This window comes from Miscanthus floridulus, chromosome 8 (genome assembly GCF_019320115.1).
Source record: "Miscanthus floridulus cultivar M001 chromosome 8, ASM1932011v1, whole genome shotgun sequence".
Lineage (NCBI taxonomy): Eukaryota > Viridiplantae > Streptophyta > Magnoliopsida > Poales > Poaceae > Miscanthus > Miscanthus floridulus.
The window spans coordinates 167,509,570-167,532,174 of NC_089587.1; the positions used below are offsets into that span (position 1 = coordinate 167,509,570).

Sequence of the window (22,605 nt, forward strand, 5' to 3'; positions counted from 1 at the left end):
TCATCTTTATCACAATCTTGTGACACACTTGATGAAGAAGGTGGATCAATCACTTGTACATCATCTTCATCATCTTTAGGCTTGATGTCTCCAACCGGAATGTTCTTCATAGCCTCCCTTAATGGTTCATCACCTACATTATCATGATTCTCATGTGCTCCTTGGGAGCCATTAGATTCATTAAATTCCACATCATATGTTTCTTCAACCAAGCCGGTGACATGATTAAATACTCTATATGCTTTGGACTTTAATGAGTAACCAACAGGAAAACTAATATCACAACGTCTTTGAAACTTCCCTAGGTGTTGCCGCTTCTTGTAGATGTAGCATTTGCAACCAAACACCCTAAAGAAAGAGATGTCCGGCTTTTTTCCATTGAGCAACTCATAAGGTGTCTTGCCAAGGAACTTTTGAAGGAATAGGTGATTGGATACATAGCATGCGATGTTAATAGCTTCCACCCATAGAGCTTTGGGAGTGTTGTACTTATCTAGCATTGTTCTTGCAAGAGTGATCAATGTCCGGTTCTTTCTCTCAACTACACCATTTTGTTGAGGAGTATATGTTGCGGAGACCTCATGCTTGATCCCAACTTCATCACAATAGGCTTCTATGTTTGTGTTGTCAAATTCCTTCCCATTGTCACTTCTAATCTTCTTGAGCCTTACTTCAAATTCATTTTGTGCTCTCTTGGCAAACTTCTTGAAGCAAGATGCAACTTCGGATTTGTTATGAAGGAAGAATACCCATGTATATCTTGAATAGTCATCAACAATCACAAGACAATAAAGATTTCCTCCTAAACTCTTGTATGTTGTTGGTCCAAATAAATCCATGTGAAGGAGTTCTGGCACTCTTGTGGTTGACATGAAAGTTTTGGTTGGATGAGTATTTGTAACTTGCTTGCCGGCTTGACATGCACTACAAAGCTTGTCCTTCTCAAACTTCACATCCTTCAACCCTCTCACCAAATCATTCTTCATTAGCTTCTTGAGTGAGCTCATCCCAACATGAGCAAGTCTTCTATGCCATAGCCACCCAAGTGTTGTTTTGGTGAATAGACAAGTCTTCAAATTTGCATCTTTGGAGGTGAAATCCACTAGATATAGGTTGTTGTATCTAAATCCTTTGAATATCACTTGATCATCATCCTTCTTAGATACAACAACTTCCTTCTCGGTGAACAAGCATTGTAAGCCAAGATCACATAATTGTCCAATGGATAGCAAGTGGAAGCTCAATGAAGCAACATATAGCACATTTGAGATAGAATGATCATTTAATATTACCACTTTGCCCAATCCTTTAACCTTGCCCTTTGAATTATCTCCAAATGTGATTCTTTCTTGCCCATCTACTTCTTCATCTAGTGAGGTGAACATACGAGGATCACCGGTCATATGTTGTGTGCAACCACTATCAATAACCCAATGACTTCCACCGGTCTTGTAGTTCACCTACACACAAGAGATCAAGCTTTAAGAACCCAAACTTGTTGATGGCCCTTCACCTTCTCAACAAGTGACTTTGTAACCCAATTTTTCTTAGGCCTATTCTTGTTGGGAGGTCCTAAGAACACGACTTTCATTTTCCTACTAGAATTCTTTCTAAGCATGTAGTGAGCATTGAAGACAAAAGGTCTAGCATGCTTGGGCAAGGGTTGTGGTGGTGGAGTTTGGCACTCATGGGCAAAATGACCTTCTTGTACACACTCAAAACATCTCTTTGGCTTTGGCTTTGACTTATGTTGTTGTTGAGCTTGAGCCTTCTTCTCTTGGTTTGCCAAATACCCAATGCCACTTCTATCCATCTTCATGACGGTGTTCATAAGTAGCTCACTTTGTAGATACTTGCCTCTTGTGAACTTGCTCAATCCAATCTTGAGATGCTCTTTCTCCAATTTGAGCTTCTTGTTTTCTTCCTTGAGAGCATCATTGTTTTTCTCTTCTTTGAGCTTCTTGTTCTCTTCTTTGAGCTTCTCATTCTCAAGGATCAAGTCACCATCATGATCAAGAGTTTCTTGCACAATAGTGTTGTGGATTTTGATCTCTTCAAGATCTTTCTTGAGCTTTTCATTGTCATTCTTGAGCTTGACAAACTCATCATAATCATCGGCCTCAACCACTTGCTTGCCCTTGCTACTAAAACTTTGCTCAATGCTCTCAATGATCAAATCATCACATGATATAGCTATATCAATCTTAACAATATCGTTAGTAGCATCATGTGGCTCATTAGATAATAATTCTTGAGCAATAACAAGATTATCATGATTGATCTTTAGAGTTGTATATTATTCTTTTAGCTTGTTATGGCTAGTGATGAGCTCATTGTGTATCCTCTCAAGTTTATCATGTTTATCACTAAGCTCTTTCTTAGAAGATTTGAGCTCCTTGAGTTTGGATGATATAGCATCATTTGCTCTCTAAGGTCAATACTAGCCTTTTTCGCCATATCACATTTTACTAAAAGTGAATCATTCTTAGCTCTAGCTTTTCATTCTTAGCTCTAGTCTTTATAATGATCTTAGTGTATTGTTTTAGCAATCTAGCAAGATCATCATAAGAAGGTGATTCAAATTTATCATCATCACTATCGCTATCATCATTACTAGCATGTTCATCACCACTACAATCATCATCATTTGATACCTTGCGTTCACCCTTGGCCATAAGGCATAGGTGTGTAGAGGATGATGGCAGTGGTGGCGGTGAAGATGATGAAGAGTCAATAACAATTGCGGCCACCTTCTTGTTGTCACTATCATCATCGGATGAGCCACTAGATGATTCAATGTCCGTCAGCCAATCACCGATGATGTATGCCTTTCCACTCTTCTTCTTCTTGTGGAAGTCTTTCTTCTTGCCATCTCTCTTCTTGTATGGCTTGTTTTGTTTTTCTTCTTCTCATCTTATTCTTCATTACTTGAGTCATCTTTCTTGCCCTTGTACTTGTTCTTAAACTTGTCTTTCTTGGGCTTAGTGCATTGGTGTGCTAGATGACCAAGTTCTCCACAATTGTAGCAATCCATCTTAGAGATTGGCTTCCTTCTAGAGCTAGTGAAGAACTTCTTCTTCTTGCCATCGAACTTGATGCCACTCTTGTTGAGTTTCTTTAGCATCTTGGCAATTTTTCTCACCATGAGAGCAAGACTTGCATCATCAACTTCATCATCACTTGAGCTCTCATACGCAAGTCTTGCTTTGCCCTTCTCTTGGCTAGCTTTGAATGCTAAGTCCTTTTCTTTCTTCTTTGTAGAGGATGAGCCATCTTGAGGTGTGATGTGCATATATATCTCATGAGCATTGATCTTTCCCAAGATTTGTGTCGATGTAGCGGTGGAAAGATCACCTTAATGAAGCACGGTCACAATATGCCCATATTTGTCAATGGGGAGGACACTCAAGATCTTTCTTACAACACCGGATGGTTGCATTTGAGTGAGTCCAAGCCCATTGACTTCCTCTATAAGAACATTCAAGTGTGAATACATTTCATTAGCACATTCTTTAGGAAGCATCTCAAAGGAGTTAAGCTTTTTCATGACAAGATGATAGCATTCCTCACACTCACTCTTAGTTCCCTCATGGAGCGCACAAACGTCTGACCATAGTGCATGGGTGTCTTTGTAGTTCCTCACGTAGTTAAACACATCTTTGCAAAGGCCTCTAAAGATGGTGTTTTGAGCCTTTACATTCCATTTCTCGTAATTCACCTCATCGCCTTGTAGGTTAGTAGAATCCTAATGTTTTGGGAAGCCTTGTGAGACGGCTCTAAGTATTACAACATTTAGAGCTTCTAAGTACGCCTCCATGCGAATTTTCCAATATGGAAAATCATCCCCCTCAAAGATAGGAGGAGGTCCATCCCTGTGAGACATCTTTCTTTAGGTGGTTAAGCCTAAATACGTGAGCATGAGGCTCTGATACCAATTGAAAGGATCAAGATGCCCAAGAGGGGGGTGAATTGGGCTAATTCTAAATTTCTTTGCAATAATTAAATCCAACGATTAGCCCAATTAACCCCTTGTGCCTAGAAAGTGTTTCTAATATTCTACCACACAAAAAGTCTTGCAACCTAAGTTCTAATCCTACTCTAGCATGGCAATTCTATGAATGTAAAGACAAGTATTGAATTGCTCAAAGTAAATGCTCAAAGTAAAGAGAGAAGGAGGAACGCGGTGATATTTTGCTGAGGTATTGGAGAGTTGCCACTCCCCACTAGTCCTCGTTGGAGCACCTGTGCAAGGGTGTAGCTCTCCCTTGATCCGCGTAAGGATCAAGTGCTCTCTACATGTTGATTTTTGACACTCCGTCACGGTGAATCACCCACAATCGCTCACAACTTGAGTTGGGTCATCCACAAGCTCCGCCGGATGATCACCAAGCTCCCAATTACCACCAAGCTATCTAGGTGATGATGATCACCAAGAGTAATAAGCACAAACTCTCACTTGACCACAACAAGCCTAATGAGAAGGGTGGATGCACACTTTGCTACTCTTGATCTTACTAATGAGGGCTCTCTTTGGGATTCTCAAATCTCAATCACCTCACTAGGACCTTGCTCTTCTTGGCACTCTCAAAGGTGTTTCTCAGCTGTTGAAATGAGCAAAAGTACCCACACACATAAATAGAGGAAGTATTTATAACATGGGCTGAAAAATGAACCGTTATGTGCCTCTGTGGGGTGACCAGACGCTCCGATCATATTGACCGGATGCGCCGGTCAGTTCACCCCAAATTCTAGTGATCAAATAGTGACCAGATGCTGGACAGTGTCCGGTCAGCACTGACCGGATGCGTCCGGTCATGATTTTCCCTCTCTGGAACCTTACTGGAGTCGACCGGATGCTGGTCCTCAACGTCCGGTCACTTCACCTCTCAGCGTCCGATCACTTCTAGATGACTTCACCTTGATCAAATGAACTGATCGGACTCTGCGCCAGCATCCGGTCACACCGAAGCCAGCGTCCGATCACACCGAAGCCAGCGTTCGGTCAGTATTTGACCCTCCATTCACTTCCAATTTTTGAACGTACGTGAATGAAGTTTGCTCCAATGGATCTAAGGCCTTTTTAGGAGCTATCTAGTGCTAGGTTTAGCAAGAGTGCACCACACCTAACCCACTAGACTCACCTAGGTCAAGCTACCTGTCCATACCCCCCTTAATAGTACGGCCAAAGGAAAAACAAAGTTCTAAACTACTCTAAGTGTCTCTTCAACACCAAACGACACTTAGAACTAGTCCATCCTTAACCTTGTCGTCCATCCTTTGAAAACCAAAACGATTTCCATCATAGGGGCATGACCACCATGATAGCCCAATCGATCCCCATTACCATGACCTAACTTAATTGCCTCTGTAAAACACACGTTAGTTATAGTAATAACGTATTATCATTAATCACCAAAACCCAACTAGGGACTTAGATGCTTTTAGCATCAACGGGTTGCTGCTGCTGCCACCGGTGGCCGTGCTCTTGATGGCGGAGCAGAAGCCATCGCCGCTGGTGCTGCGTGGGCTGGGCGCGTCGTGCTGTGGCCGGCGCTTCTTGTTCTTGGTGTTGCGGTCACGGTCATCGTCTTGTTGGACGGACTTGCTGTGAAGGCACAAGTCGTGGATCGTCGTGCGCACTTCACGCGTCGCTGTGCCTCCGCCGGCTCACCAAGCCACGAACGCACCTGGTCGTCGCCACCTGCACGGGCATAGCTTGGCCGCCACGGCCGCCCCGCGCCGCCGGAGCACGCCCTTTCCGTATGTCATGGCCACACCTCTTTCTAGGCATGCTGCCTCTGCTCCAGGATGGCCTTCACTGCATCACCTTGCCATAGCCTCGGACCCCTCTGTTCTGGTTTCCCAAGCCAAGGCGCAGCTCTGCTACTGGCCTCGGTGTTCGCAGCCCTTGGCTGTCGTCTCGCACGCACAGAAACCACATGAAGCTTGTGGGCGTCGCGCGGCCATCATCGCACATACTGGGACCTCGTCGAGTTTTGGTAGCCCCACGCCCGGGCAACCATGGAGCCACGATGAGCTCTTCGCTGGCACTCCATTCTACACCACCGCGAGCCTACCGCATGGACACCTCCTGCTAGCACGATGCCTAGGCCGCATCGGCGTTGCCGCGACTGGACGTTCATTGAAGCACTTGCACCGCACGACACGACAGCTACTGACCCCTGCCCTATCACCGTGGCCACCTTCCACTGTCGTCTGTTTGGCCAAGCCAGCCACCATGCCCTGACGCGCTGCGGACAAAGCTGTGCCCGTGCAGGTTGTCGACAGCTGGGCTAGGGCAACACGACGGATGCAGGCGGCGTGGATGAAGAGGTTCGCGTGGAAAAAAAGAAGACTGTAGAAAAAAAGTCAAATGGGACCAGCATTTGATTTTTTTAGAAGTCAAATATTAAGAACTATTGGAGATGAACTTCTTTTTTCTTCTAAAACTTTTTTAGGAATTGGTAAACATAGACTTTTTAGAAGGAATATTTAGGGAACTCTTGGAGATGCTCTTAGAGTTGGGATCTCACCTGCTGCTGCAGAGTGGTTGAGTTGGGGGCACCGGGGGCTAGGGGCCTGGGGCGGCTGTGGCTGGGTCAACGAGCGGTAGGCTGGGGCAGCCCGCGGCCGGTGGGCGGCGCTGCGGCGACCAGTGGGGGTAGGGCGATACAGGAGGAGGCGAGGAAGGCGGATCGATGGAGGGTGTGGACGCGGAGGCGGGAGGCCGGCGTCGAGCAGGCAGGGGCACCGTCACGAGCAGTTCCTTCTCCCTGCTGTCGCGGTCGCGAGACTGAGGGATTTTTAACTTTTGCCATCCATAACGAATGGCACTCCTTGTGCACGATCCTACACGATTGCCATCACAAACGGTGCACCTTCTACATTTTTGTCACCTTCGCTGACGTGGCACGCCAGGTGAGCATGCCAGCATGGCAGCGAGCCTGGGAGTCTTAAATTGACACGAAAAATAACCTATTTACCCATGCTACTTCTCTCCCTCTATTCTCTAACGTGTGGGCCACTGGGCCTCACATGTGAGCTTCATCTTCATCCTCCGGCCATCACCACGCAGCGAGTGGAGTCTCGGCCGCCTGCGCAGCCTAGGCGTGTGGCCCATGGCCTAGGCGCGCGATAGCCTGGGCGACGGCCGACGGCGCCTAGCCAGTTCCGACCACGCAGCGACGGCGCTCAGCCAGTTCCGACGGCGCCCAGCCAGTGCTCGGTGAGGATGGTGACGCTGTAGGTGGCTAGGAACGACGGTGTTGTTGAGCTCGCCGGCGGCGGCCATGGCCACGGGAGCACAGTGCTTGGCTTGGGCTATGGCATTACGGCAGGTGAGAACAAACTGATGCGTTCGTGATGTCGTGGAGCAGCAGCCAGCAGGTAGCTTCTTGGATAAAGGCCTTGGATTCCCTTCCATGCTCATCAGCGTGCTCGAACGCTGGGCGGTGTAGCCTTCAACAGAGCAGGACATGGAGCGAGGCGTTCTTGGTGGCTAAATAGACAGGGCACGCGTCCACAGGGGGGCCTCACGGGAGCTGCAGCACGCACCCGCCGCCGCCGCATGTGATCGGTTGTGATTTTCATTATGTTCCCTTTCTTTGCTATTTAAATTTGTTTTTGATCGGTTGTGATTTGGCACAAAGAGGTGGACAGTCGCTAGTGAGAAATCATTCATGAGTGTTATATAACAAAGAGAAAATAGAATAAAAAAGTCTACTATACCTCGTTGAACTATAGGCGTAGTCTGAGTTTCCTCCTCAAACTCTAAAACCACTCTCAAAACCATTCAATTAACTCCTTACCCTTGTTTGAGAGTGGTTTTGTCCTTGTTTTAGTTATAAAAAATGGTAAATATTTGATAAGGTTTTTATACCATAGAAATGTCTATAGTCTTTTAAAAAATTTGAAAAATTCTTTAGATAGATTGGAATACGCCAAATCCAAATAAAAATTTTAGAGCTCATGAAATTTATCTAGATGCTTCAAGAAAATAGATTTAGCTCTAGAAAAATAAAAAAACATCCATAAAAATCTAGAAAATTTCTCAAACATTCTAATCAGTGTATAAACATGTTTTAAAAATTTTGCATGACAAAAATATGAGATGCAACTAGCATGAATGCAACATACATTAATGTTGAATGTATTCATGCTTTGCATTTGTGCTGATTGCTTATTATATTTTATTGTGATAGGTTTTTAAACCACGTTTATACATTATTAGAATGTGTTTGGGGATTTTCTAATTTTTTAGATATTTTTCATTTTCCTATAGCTAATCAAAATTTTGGAAGCATCTAGAGATATTTTCATGAGCTCTAAATATTTTATTTGGATTTTTCATATCCTAGAGAATCTTTAGATTTTTTTTCAAATTTTTTAAAAGAGCGAAGGAATTGAATATAGCCTCTCACCCTGGTATTTTCTACCCACCTTAATTCTTATCCCTTGGATCTACTTTAAAATCATATCCAACGCATCTAAATCTCCCTCCTTGATGTGACTAACGGGCCCGACCAAAAAACTTGTAAACGTTTGTAGACGTGTTGTGTTCTTTTTTTTCACTGTCCTCGACACCTACCCGCCCACCTGTACCCACGCGTTCTTCCTCCATATTTTCTTCGTGACCTGCCCAACCTGCACGCCTCTCCGTATGTGGTTTAAAAAACTTATCGAATATTTACTAATTGTTTAAAACCACTCTAAAGCTGGACAAGAAGGTAATTTAAATGGTTTTGAGAGTCCAAGGAGTAAAAAGTCTAGTTTTGAAGAGTTTGAGGACGCAAATCAGACTACAGCAAAACTTCATAAGGTAGAATGAACTTTTTCCAAAAATACAAAAGGGAAACACTTAGTCGGAGACATATCCGGTCCATGTCGGCCCATACGAGCCATCCAGTTTAGGGCCTCTCGAAAAGAAAGATATACATGAAGTCATGAATTGATCGAATATATGTTTTTTAGGCTTGGACTTGGAAGGAAAAAAAACGCAAGAATCCTACACGTATGGTACTCCGAGATGAAAACAGGACTGTTTAAAGGGTGGATGCGCTACCACTACCTAGTGCATAGATGGAGGCAATCACATGTGGGAGGGTCTGGTTTCATTTACCATTCACAAGCCATTTGTCGTTCCTTTTCTTCATTTGGAAATTCTCTTCCTGTGACTTTGCATTTCTCAAAAGTTAGAAATTTATATGCACAACTTTATGAATAACCTTTTCTAGACAAACTTCTTAGCTTTACAAATAACTTACATAAGGTTTTCGTTATTCAACCACATCTAGGACGCCGGGACAAGTTATTACTCATAGATTATTTGCTTTTCAACATAAACAAACTTGTGTAGAAAATTTTCAGAGAATTCATTTCTTAAAAAAAATAATACAACTCTAGCAACTGTTTTTCCTAGGAAAACTTATCAAATAACTTCTAAAAAAATCCCAGATACCTTTTTGAATAAGTTTTTTGGTTAACTTAAACTTGAAAAAATGTGATGTGGAAAAGGGGAAAAAAAGAAAGAAAAGGCAAAGGGCACTAGCCACGTCTAAGAGCCGTCACGCACAAATGAGCCTATTTGATGAAGGTCCTATTCAGGAGGACTTCTTTACAACCGACTTCACCCAAAAAATCAGAGAAAACAATATTTACTTGGCTTCACCCCTTAGGGCGCGTTTAGATGCAAATTTTTTTGGGTTTTGGCTACTGTAGCACTTTTGTTTGTATTTGGCAATTAGTGTCTAATTATGGACTAAATAGGTTTGAAAGTTTCGTCTCGCGATTTCTCACTCAACTGTGCAATTAGTTTTTTTTCGTCTATATTTAGTACTCCATGCATGTACCGCAAGATTCGATGTGATGGGTACTGCGCAAAAAATTTTGGGAACTAAACATGCCCTTAGTAAAAAAATGGTCTTAGTAAAAAAATGGTTTCTGCTCTCTAATGCTTCTCTCATAAAGGCATTGTTTAGCGTTGGGCCGTGCGTCAAGTAAGAAGGCAGGGAATCCAAAGCTGAAGTCCCTCGTGAAGCACCGCCAAACAAGGTTGAAACTGGATTTCTAGTGCAAGACTGGCCTCTAGTACCGTGGTTAAGCTTTTTGAGGCACCTCTACCCATACACTTGGATTAATCTTGCTGATTATTAAGCAATGATGTGCCTAATTCCAAAAAAAGAAATAATATTGCATGTTAATTTTCATTAGCAAGAGAGGAAGGAGAGTGAGAATAACCTGAAACTTTCAAAGGAATTTGTAATATGTTGTTTGAATTCCTCCAAAATATGGAGGAAACTTTCCTATCTCATACGTCCGGTTCGTTTGGGCTTGTTTGGCTGATATGCCATGGTTGAAAATACTATTAGCTGATTTGGTGTGAGAGAAAAATATTGTTCATTGGCTAAAAAATACGGCTTATAAGCCAACCAAGCCCAAACGAACGGGACAATAAGTTTCTTCGAAGCAATCCTTCAGACTAAGGGAGTGTTTGGTTCTTTAGTCGCTCCTAAAATTTATGTTACATCGAATATTTAGATGCTAATAAGGAGCATTAAATATAGATTAATTACAAAACTAATTACATAGATGGAGGCTAATTTTCGAGATAATTTTTTAAGCCTAATTAATCTATCATTATCACATGTTTACTGTAGCATCACGTTGTCAAATCATGGACTAATTAGGTTTAAAAGATTCGTCTCGTAAATTAGTCGCAAGTTGTGCAATTAATTTCGTAATTAATCTATATTTAATACTCTATATATATGTCTAAATATTTGATGTGACAGGAATTTTAGTAGACGTAAACATCACGGATGCACGTTTCCCGTAAGATTGATTTCTTTGTGCCAAGTACGTCCTACACAAGGGGTCTATGAGCCTAGGCTTTCCCACAAGCTCGCTGCTTGGCATTCGTGTTAATCTTTACTGCGTCGAGAAGAATTGGAGTCACGTTTTCCCGTAAAAAGTATATCAATCACCAATAAGGGAAAATGTCAACTCATGAATCAAGATGCTCCTTCTTGAGTGACAATATTGGTCCCGTTCGCTTGTCTTAAAAATGGCTTATTCGGCTTCTTTTTTCAGTCGGAATAGTGTTTTTCTCTCACAACAATTCAACCAGAACAGTATTTTCAGTCAGTTTCAGCCAAATTTCAGACCAGCGAACGGGGCCATTTAATGTAGTAGTTAGTACTCCAGACTTTGAATCTGGCGATCTGGGTTCGAATCCCGGTGGGACCTTATTGTTTTTGTATTTTGCTTAGCCCTCTTCAACGGTTCAAATTTTATACCCAGCTAAACCTGAACCTGAGTGCGTAGTCTGTCCAACGTTTATAGCTCGCATCTATTTTAAGCGCACAGGCAAAACTAATTTGAGTTCGGAAGAATGTTTTAGGTGAATGTCTACATTTCTGTCATTGTGCTTTAATTTCTGGTGTTCTGTTTGTCCTACTTTGATCCTGTACTAGTTTTGCCATTTACGGTTTGGATGGAAGTTGTGCGCAGGATGCAAACACTTGCAAGTTGCAAGGGTATCAACTACTAGAATAGCAAGTTACACCCACCCCACCTTCCCCCCCCCCCCCCCCCCCCCCCCCCCACAACAACAACTAGAATAGCAGTTAATCGCGTCATCTGCTGATGGTCATTACACGTGTGTATAGAGCCATACTGAAACAACTCGTACTGCACATTCAGTATTGAACTTTAGCATTTCCTAAGCTCCTCGTGTTTCCCTCTAGAGGAGCAGTGCTGACTTGAAATGCATACAGCGAATGTGCAGTCAGGGGCAACCAAGTGGTAGCCAAACGCCAAAACAGAGGCTCGGCTTCAGAGTTCAGAACCAGTATAAATCTCCTTGCAGCAGCAAAGCATCAACAGCTGCATCTTTTTTTTGTGCCTTCCTGGCCCATGAGTATCTGTTCAATCTAGATGTAATATTTTACAGTTACAGATACAAGCTTGTTCAATCTCTAGAAGTCATTTCTCCAAGGGTCTCAGATACAACACATGAATGTTATGTTACAAAGTGCCGAATAATTACAATGGTATAAACTTGAGGAAACCCGATTCTCAAGTGCAAGTCCAAAAACTTCAAGGGTTCAAGAGAAATACAGGGAGCTCATACATAGCTTGGCAACAATATCTAAAACTCCGACCCTAGGGCACGTGAAAATGAGGATCAGGAAAATTTTCTCATCAGATGTTATCCCCTCAAAATAACTCTGCAGCCCCGGGATCAACACCTTGAATTTAAGCCAGCTCAGATTGCTGCTATACTGTCAGTCCTCATGGGCTCTTCTTGGCAGATGATCCTCCTCGCCTTGCGCAGAAAAATACATCAAAACAACAAGAATGGCGACCAAGAAAAGGAGAATATATACCGCATTAAGGCCGAGCAGTGTTGGGGAACCACGACCCACATTCTTCTTTATTGTTCTCCCTTCCCTATATCCCTCTAGAAAATGACTAACTTGGGATCCATAGTCACCTTCTCTGAGACTCTCTGAACCCTCAACCTAAAAGGAAAAAAAAAAATTCAATCAATTACATTTCAATCCGTAGTAAATATAAAAGCAAGATGAAGATGTAAAGTTTATCTATGGCTAAGGCCTTTGAGCTGTAAGTTGCGAGTGAAAAAAAGAAGATGTATACCGATGTAGCATGTGAGATGCGTGTGAACTGATGCATAACAATGTAGCATGTTGCAACATAAATTGCTTTTTCTATATGTGGTCAAACACACAGTAGATAAAAAAAAACTAAATAAAAGCAGTAAAAGAAAATCTACTTACCAGTTCGTACTCCTCTTTTGTGTCCCAGACAATAATCATTGGTAGCTGTGAAACCTTCACATCAAAAGTCTCAGTGAATTCCTCCCACTGCTTGACTCCCACATATCCGAATACTAAATCATGGTTTGCATTGGCCGCTGACCTCAACACTTTTATTAGTTGTGGAGAATTTTCATCTGACTCATCCTCCAAAATTGTAAGAACAACTTTCCTCCCATCATCTTTCAATAACTTCACTGTCTCTCTATCGATGGGCACAGTTACAGGCAGTAGGGATTGCCTTATAAAATCTTCCAGAAAAGTTCCTGCATCCAAAACAACTATTGGTATTACCATCAAGCTGGAAAGTTATGCACTACAACTGATCATAGGAAAATCCCATAAGTATAAACGCTGTGTCACACCAAGTGAATTGTTGCATCACTAGAAAAATCAAAGAGTATAGGATAAACAGTAGGAATGACAATTGACGATTAAGGAAATAAAGGATTTTTCCTCTAACCACCCACACATCAGGAGCACATAGAGAGTGTTGTCCCATACCTTCAAATGGACCGTAGAATACACTGTGCTCATTATATTTTGGGTTAAGAGAAACCAATGCCGGAAACTTGTCAAAATCATACACAATCATCATATCCTCGGAGAAATCCTTTGCTGTTGAAAACCATGCCTTCTTCTTGTACTTTGCTCCATATTCAACAATCAATGATTCATCCATTCCAAACCCAATAAACAATGGAAAATTGATGCCAGCGGCATCAACAAAGCCTTTAATTGACGAGTCTGACTCAAGCACAGAAACATCAGGTGCAACAAGTTTCTTAAGGTTCTCAACTAGCAAATCAGCCTTCTTTGAACCCGTGTACTCCGAGGGTACTCCATGGTCAAAAAGAATCAAAGTAGGGAACCCACTGCATTCAGAGAAACGCAAAGGTAAGACACCCTTTGCACACTCCCGTTTGGTACCTGAAATGCTCAAGTGAATCAGGTGACTTACTCTACCCCGTATTTAGAGCCGAGCTTCCTGTATTTGTCGGCATTTACTTTAGCCACAACGACAGGCGTGCTCAGTCCAGCCAGCGCCACAGCAGCCTCATCTAACTGCAGAAGGACAACCGTACGAATGGTCATCAGTTCATTTCAATTTCAACAGAACGATATCATTCCCCTGCCTCTGTGGATTGTATTACCCTGTTCCAATTTAACAGAAAGAAGGGGGCAGATGGATGCGCAGATGACTCTGATTTGATCCGCATCCACTGGGGAATTCAGATGGCATTAAAGAATCAATCACTTATTTTGGGGGAACATAGTTCAGTGATCTGCATTTCCCGGCTCTAGTCTGCTGGAATTGAACCCCAGAATCCTACACCACTCAATTTCAGCGGAGCGCCCACACCTTGCCAAGATGTCCCAAGCTTTACTATCAGCTCAGAAGATTCGGAAGGCATCGAGAGACGATTTCCATCACTTGGCTACGCTTGGCTAGTGAAAGGCACGAGGCAGCGGACAGAGCGGGGGAGGGACGGGGGATCGGTTACCTGCGGGGCGAGGCGCTTGCAGTGGCCGCACCAGGGAGCGTAGAAATCGACGAAGAGGAAGTCGGCTGCGCGCACCGCCGCCTCGAAGTTGCTCTCGTCAAGCTCCAGCACGCTCCCGTCCCGAGGGATCTCGAACTCCGCCGGCTCCCCTCCGCCTCCGCCACTGGCCACGCAGCAGCTCTGCGGCCGCAGAACTAAGATGACGAGGAAGAGGAGGAGAGGAAGCAGCAGCCGACGAAGCGCCATCGCCATGGCTCCGCTCCGCTTGATTCGATCTCGCCGCCTCACCGTTTGAACTCAACTGCAGCCTAAAAGTCTATAGAACGCAGTCGACTGTGCCACACAGAAGGCGCTTCCGGACGGAGAAGACGTAATTGGGAGGCACATGCCAAGCGCAAACAAAAAGAGAAGACGTAAAACCATGAAGGAGCATGTTCTCAGGCGTTACAGAAAAGTACAGAATGAAGCTTGCAAGAGTGCAAGCTACAAACAATTGTATTTCAAGTCCTGGGCAAGGCATTCTCCACCACCGAAACAAGGCGTTACAAACATTTGAGACCTGAGAGCTCACAGGGGCCAGCGCGACTGTCAGCTGTGATCAACAATACACCTGCATACCATACTGCAGCAGCAGACGTAACATTCCATACATTCAATGGAAAACTGGGGAAGCAAAACCAGAAAGGATAACAATATGCATTCTGTCAGTTCCACATCTTGGAAAAGTTCAAGACACCGTATTATTAACAGATATCAGCATTCATATGTCAAAATCCAATGAGCACAGAGTAAACCTGCTGCAAGAGAAAATAGAGAAATGGCCAAGCAAAACTGAAGCTCCAGCCTGAACTTCTCAAAATGCTATGGGGGGAAATGGGAAAAGAAATTTCGTGGACAGGTATGTTTTGATGTTGTGCTTTCTCGGGCATTGCAGATTATGCAGATGCAGTCTTCTTCTGCTGGAAAACAACTGCATACACAGGGACTCCAACACCAGTGCCCACCGCAGCCAGCACGGCGAGGGACACCTTAAGCTGCTGGTGCTTCATCCTGTGCAGGTTGTACATGTGCTTGGCGTGGATGTAGTATGGCTCATCATGAGCGTGCGCCCCCATCCTCCTTACGCCAGTAGATTGGAATGCACGAGAAGCTGAGAAATACGACATGGTGTCAGAGAAGTACAAGAATAGGAGCTACAGGCTACAGCACACAGGAAGGCTAGACGTACTGCATGAAAAGTTTTGAGATTGAGAATATGGAAACTTCAGAAATGTATTGATCAAAATGCATGCCACATAAACAATTTCCATATCCAAAGAGTACACTCATGCTGCAAGATGCTTTGCCAACTCTAATAATGTCGTACAGAGACAAAGGTATTCATTTCAACTTTCACAGTAATAATGTAATGAACCAATGATACTGTATGACTAACAAAATGATGCCCATTGCATACAGATTGGTGAACATGAAAACTTTGTACACAGGTAATATGATTGATACCATTGTTTTTGAGGCGTAGCCTAGGCGACAAGGCGTGGCAGAGGCTCTGGGCGTCGAGGGCGCCACGACCTACACTCGTATGGCGTCCGCTTAATCGAATTTGGCGTCGCCTAGGCGTAGAAAGGCCTCGGACGGACGCCTACAGCCCCGCCATGGACGCCAGATGCTAATTAGAGAGGGAAGGGCGCGAAATCGACCGCGCGTCCGCGGGAAATCGACCGCGCTTCCGCGCCGCGGGGGAAGGGTGCGAAAATGACCGCAGCCCGCGGAAAATCGACCGCGCGTCCACCCCTGGCGCGGGAACTGTGACCTAGATAGCCTCTTCGCGCGAGAAATCTACCGCGCGAGGCATTTACCGCGAGTGCGGGCGAGGGGAGAGGGAGAGAGAAGGCGGCGGGCGGACCTTGAGCTCCGCTTTGCTGCTCCTCTGCTCGACAACTCCAGTCCACCGGCCAACCGCCCTTTCCGAGGAGCCGCCCCTGCATCTCTGCTTGGTCGTCCGCACCTGCTGTGGAGCCGCTCCAGCATCTCCGCCGCTGCAGGCATCGGCCATCCGCATCTGCGCGTCCGCCGTGACTGTCTGCCTCCGTCGGCCGTCCGCCTGTCCACAGCTGCCCGTTCATCTCGTGTCTCCACCTCCGCCGTCCGTTTGTCGTCCGCCTAGTATGCCCCTGCCTTCTCTCTGTTCCTCTCTGTTCCGCCTGGTATGCCCCTGCCTCCTCTCTCTTCCCTCCGCCTGGTATGACCCTGCTTGGTGCCTGGTATCCCGTCTCTGCTCTGAGTATTGTAGTATTTAATGCCTCGTGCTCTGCTTTTGCTCATGCTGCGTGCGCCTTGCTCGTGCTCTGCTTTTATATTACTGAACCAGTCTTTCTTTAGTGTTACTCACATATACTAATGTCTGCTTGTGCTTGGACTGCCACATACACTGCTACAGCAACATGGATTTGATTAGTATACACTTGCTTTGATTAGTTTACAGTTGCTACAGCAACAGGTCTTTCTTTGATTAGTATACACTTGCTTTGGTTAGTATGTTACTGATTAGTAGTGCTCCCTTAGCTGTGCAAATTTGCTCTTTTCCTAAGGAACATGGGCTCAAGAATTGGCAACAAACGAGGTATACAATATGTGTATGGCGTCGCCTAGGCGTCCGCCACAAACGCCTAGGCGTTGTGAAGGGGGTCGGGCGCGGCGCCTCGCCGCGGCGCCTCAAAACCATTGATTGATACTGCTCTCATGCATATGAAGAATCCAGAATAGTTACATGGAGAAGAAAGGCAGACAATCCCAATAACGTGGCAAGCGGGAATTGTGAGAGAGAAATAAGAATGTTCACAATGAATAGTGCATTTGGAGTGATGCAAAACTGACAGTTTCATTTGAAGATTACAAATTTAATGTAATTTGCTTTTCCATGTGATCTTGGTCAACATCTACATCCATTCAAAGTAGAACAGCTATAACTACTCCACACCAAACCACATTTGACAACATATAACCATGGATAACAAATCATTGAGCATCCAAGCTGGACCTTGTGTGTTATATAGGCTCACGAATCACCGAAAAATATAACCATCTTGTCAAGAAGAAGGATGGCTCTTGGCGTTTCTGTGTAGACTATCGCCAGTTAAACAATATCACCGTGAAAAACAAGTTTCCACTCCCAATTGTGGATGAACTTTTAGATGAGCTTCATGGAGCGGCTTGGTTTACAAAGCTAGACATGCGCTCCGGCTATCATCAGATCAGGCTCCTACCAGAGGATGAAGCCAAAACTGCGTTCCGAACACATCATGGCCATTGGGAATTCCGAGTCATGCCTTTTGGACTCACAAACGCCCCTGCAACCTTTCAGTCACTGATGAACAATATCTTCCAACCACTGCTTCGAAAATGTGTGCTGGTTTTTGTTGACGACATCCTGATATACAGTAAGTCACTGGACGAGCATGTAGAGCACCTGCAGCAGGTACTGAACCTTCTCAATCAGCATGACTTACTGCTAAAAAGGTCCAAGTGCACTTTTGCCCAACAGTCTCTTGAGTATCTGGGACATGTCATCAGTCCACAAGGGGTAGCTACAGACCCAACCAAAACTCAGGCAATAGCTAGTTGGCCTACTCCAAAGGATGCTGCTCAGTTGCGAAGATTTCTTGGTCTAGCCGGTTATTATCTGAAGTTCATCAGGAATTATGGACTTATCAGCCGACCTCTTACTGATTTGTTGAAAAAGAACACCCTGTTCCATTGGACACCTCAACTGCAGACTTCATTTGATACCCTGAAGCAGGCACTTGTGACAGCCCCAGTTCTGGCATTACCAGATTTTACCAAAGGGTTCACCATTGAAACTGATGCTTCCTCACAAGGTATTGGCGCTGTCATGACTCAAAATGGACACCCCACTGCTTATATCAGTAAAGTTCTAGGCCCCAAAGCTCAGGCATTATCAACCTATGAGAAAGAGTGCATGGTACAATCTTGCCCCAAACAATTGGTGTGAGAGAAAAATATTGTTCGTTGGCTGAAAAAGTACGGCTTATAAGCCAAACAAGCCCAAACGAACAGGGTGAATGGCCCGGTGGCTTGCTCTTGCAGAGTTCTGGTACAACTCCACTTACCATTCTGCTCATGGCACTACCCCCTTTGAAGCTTTGTATGGACACCCTCCAAAGCACTTTGGCATCACACCTGATCAGGCTTGTACTGTTCCAAATTTAGACACCTGGTTACAGGCTCGACAATCCATGCTTGAGCACATTCAGCACAATCTAGCACGGGCACAGCAGAGGATGAAAGCCCAGGCTGACAAGCATCGTCAAGAGCGCACATTTGAAGTAGGAGACTGGGTGTATGTCAAACTTCAACCTTATGTGCAGCAGTCAGTTCAGCGCTGCAGTAACAATAAGCTCAGTTACAAGTTCTTTGGCCCATACTTGATCCTCCAGAAAATTGGACAAGTGGCTTACAAACTACAGTTACTGGCTACAAGTCAAATACATTCAGTTATACACGTCTCACAGCTCAAGAAGGCATTACCACCAAATACTACCATCTCGCATGATGATGATTTGCATCTCCTGACATTATTTGCTAGCTTGCTTCCTGCTCAGGTACTGGAGAACCGTCTGCAGCTGGTGGGTGGTCAAGTGGTGCCATCGGTGCTGGTACAGCGTCTGTCTTGCCCAAGGCACTGGGCAACCTGGGAGCGTCCATCAGTCCAGCACCAGCTACTTCCTTCGGCCACCAGCACGGCGACTGCTACCATACCAGCGGGTACCGCTTCCTCGTCTATGACTCAGGCCTCGGATGTTCCTGTTGTTCATGCTGCTGCTATGGCTTCTTCTTCTTCTTCTGCATCGTGAGGTCACGCTGCATCTTAAGGGGAGGGGATCGTCACGGACTCTGTTCCCTATGGGCCGCACCTTGGGCTCGTAAGATGGCCTGCGAGCCGCAGAGATGTATTGGGCTGAGCCCGTTATCATTCTGACTAAAGACTCGCTGTGTGGGTGGTTGTGAGGTCAGCGAAATTATCAAACAAACTAAACCTATCTCCTTCCCTTCTCGTGCTCCTGCTTGAGCCGGCGCCGCCGAGCTTGTCGCCGCGCGTATACGCCGGCAAATCCCTCTAGTTATCCTCCAGGATCGTGACAGATCATTGCAAAGGAACCCAATCAAAACTACAACTACCAACACGCAAGAGAATACCACAGCAATTATACAGGCTTTAGAGCTCAGAACAAATGAAAGACAACATATTCATTTAATAGTAGCATTTGCCACCATTGTTAACAGGCAAGGACACAAATTAGGCACCCACCCAATGCAATGCAACAATGCAAGCAGAAAACATCAGAGTTCGTGCAGTTCGATTCTGACAGCAACGAATAGCAATCTAGGGGAATTAAACATGCACCCCACAATCATCTCCGTGGCTGGAGCATTGGCGCAATCTTGCTATTTGCATGAGCTGCGTATTTGCTTCAGATCAAAATACAGGCTAACCAAAACGGCTGCACGCTTCGCAAATGCTGGTCATATTTTCCCTAAAAAGTTGAAGCGAACATTTAAAGCTTTGCCACGCAAATCTAGCACCGCGCGGAATGGATTCTTTCGGATGCTACGGACGCGTCAGATCTAAATAGGGCAGTGACGCAATCGGATCGCATGACAGAGACTCCCCCGATCGGATCGCGGCGGCGCGGGTGAGCGGAGGCGGAGGGTAAGGGTGCGCGGGTCTTACCCGGCGCTGAGGCGGCCTCGGCCCCGGCGGCGAGGAGTCGGAGGCCGGAGCGAGTGCCGCGGCTGAGCGCCGTCGCCATCGTCGCGTTCCTCTTGGTCGTCGCCGGCGGTGAGGTTCGAGGCCTCGAGAGACGAGCTCGTGCGCGAGCAAAAGGGAATGGACAAAAAAGTCCGAGCTGAAAAGTCAGTTTGGGTTGTGTAGCCTGTTGCATGGACTGTGTGGGCTCTCTACCTGGGCCGGGCTAAACGTATTGTCCATGACTTGGTTTGAGATCGTTTCATCACATCATGGCCAAGGTTTGTCCGTCTCTCTTTCGATAGACTTCCCTGGAAAGTCTATTTATATTGTTAGAGCAGATCATTGCAAACCCCTCTTCAAGGGGACTTAGGCTATTATTACACTTTAGATTTGAAACATATCCCACCCAAACCCCCTACCTAGGGGGGCTTACTCCGACATGGTTCCCTCCCTCATTGGAAAAACAAGACCCCATCTATAGCTACCTCCTCACCTATCTTGGATAGTTTCTCAACCTCGAGATACAAGGGTAGATAAATTTACCAACAAAGAAATATTATTAATTTTAAGGAAGAGGCCCTGTGGGGCGGCTCATGGTTCCCTCCCTCGTTGGAAAAACAAGACCCCATCTATAGCTACCTCCTCACCTATCTTGGATAGTTTATCAATCTCGGGATACAAGGGTAAATAAATTTACCAACAAAGAAATATTATTAATTTTAAGGAAGAGGCCCTGTGGGGCGGCTTCGATACCCTTCCCTCCTCCCAGGAAAGGCTATCTCAAGCTCCGATAGAGTCCCCTCCTCCCAGGGAACTATATCTGTACTCCGATAAGGTTCTCTCCTCGAGAGGAGACCTTATCTCAATGGCAATAGCTAATTGAAATCACAATAATGTCCCGAAATAAACATATCATGATCCTAGGATGGGCTAGGATTGCTTATTCCAATACATCTTGGGTAAGTGCCAAAAGCAGGCATACACATGCCTATACGTCAAGACAATCTTGTATAAACAAATGATTAAGGCTGACTAATGTCATTCAATCCTAGCTTTCAGGATTCATTGAAGTGGTCAGTCAAATCACAATTACAGTAAAATAAATAAATTTCATAAAAAATACAAGATAGCAATTGACGACAGGGAGCAGCGCCCTGCATCCCTGCCTATTTGTTGTTTGAGCGTAGTGTAGGTATAGATGTTCTTGCCTCACAGGGTAAGGTTATCTAGATCGAAGCGAAGATAGACGAACAGAGTGAGCTATAATTGACCGTAGGAAGATTATGGCGAACGGAGTGAGTCTATGCGCGCACGTGCATAAATAGTACACGCGTACACCGGGGAGAGAACCTTATCGGAGTACAGATAGAGTTCCCTAGGAGGAGGGGACTCTATCAGAGCCTGAGATATCCTTTCCTCGGAGGAGGGAAGGGTATTGAAGCTGCCCTGCAGGGCCTCTTCCTTAAAATTAATAATATTTCTTTCTTGGTAAATTTATCTACCCTTGTATCCCGAGATTGATAAACTATCCAAGATAGGTGAGGAGGTAGTTATAGATGGGGTCTTGTTTTTCCAATGAGATATGGTTTCCTCTCGGGGAGGGAACCATATCAGAGTAAGCTCCTGAAAGCTCTAGTTTGATTTTGGTGAATTGATAAACCATAAGTGCTAACCTATGTGCTCTAGTGATCATGAGATAGGTAACACTATTCCAAGTAGTGGAGCAAAGGTGAAGATCATGATGATGGTGTGACCATGGTGATGATCAAGTGCTTGGACATGGAAAAGAAGAAAGAGAAAAACAAAAAACTCAAGACAAAGGTGAAACTTGATAGGAGCTTTTTGGTTTAATGATCGAGATACTTAGCGAGTGTGATCACATTTAGGATAGATAGCCATACTATTAAGAGGGGTGAAACTCATATAAAAATGCGGGTATCAAAGTACCACCAGATGTTCTAACTCATTGCATATGCATTTAGATTCTAGTGAGTGCTAATACCCTTAAAAATGTTTGTGAAAAATATGCTAACACACGTGCACAAGGTGATACACTTAGTGGTTAGCATATTTGAGCAAGGGTGGAGAAGTTGGGCTTGAGGAGAAGTAAAATAGGGGTGTCAGACCCTGATTCTTGAAAGCATCGGACCGGCCTATTGCTGGTTCCAACGGCTAAACCTAGCACTCGCGCAGAGAGGAGGCGATGCCGGATAGGGGCTCATGGGGGCATTAGACTGACCGTGCGTACTGTTCATTCAGTGTCACGTGTGTGAGTGGGCAAGGTTGTGACACGTGGTGGCGTCGAACTCCACCTAGGGCCCGACGGGTGGCGTCGGACCGAGGTCCAAGGGTTTTGACCCTCTCTGGTGCTACTGTAGTGCGTTGGACTAGCACTGTGCTTGGTCCGACGTTGGGTCCTAGGCGTGAGTCTGACGGTGGTGTCAGTGACCGTTTGCACGGCAACGGTCAACTAGTTTCGAATGGGACATGTGGC

The 22,605-nt window shown here is 45.0% G+C and overlaps 1 protein-coding gene and 1 pseudogene across 1 annotated transcript; both read right to left on the reverse strand.

The window, feature by feature from the left end:
• Positions 1 to 11,908: 11,908 nt before the first annotated feature.
• On the reverse strand, positions 11,909 to 14,741 carry LOC136477498 (protein disulfide isomerase-like 5-3; annotated as a pseudogene).
• A 317-nt stretch (positions 14,742 to 15,058) lies between these two features.
• LOC136477499 (uncharacterized) lies at positions 15,059 to 20,280 on the reverse strand. The gene is made up of 2 exons (XM_066475680.1): positions 20,094 to 20,280; positions 15,059 to 15,491 (listed from the first exon to the last, which is right to left on the reverse strand). Exons 1-2 carry the CDS (start codon positions 20,170 to 20,172, stop codon positions 15,277 to 15,279), a joined length of 294 nt encoding a protein of 97 aa, XP_066331777.1. The 5' UTR covers positions 20,173 to 20,280; the 3' UTR covers positions 15,059 to 15,276.
• Positions 20,281 to 22,605: the final 2,325 nt, after the last annotated feature.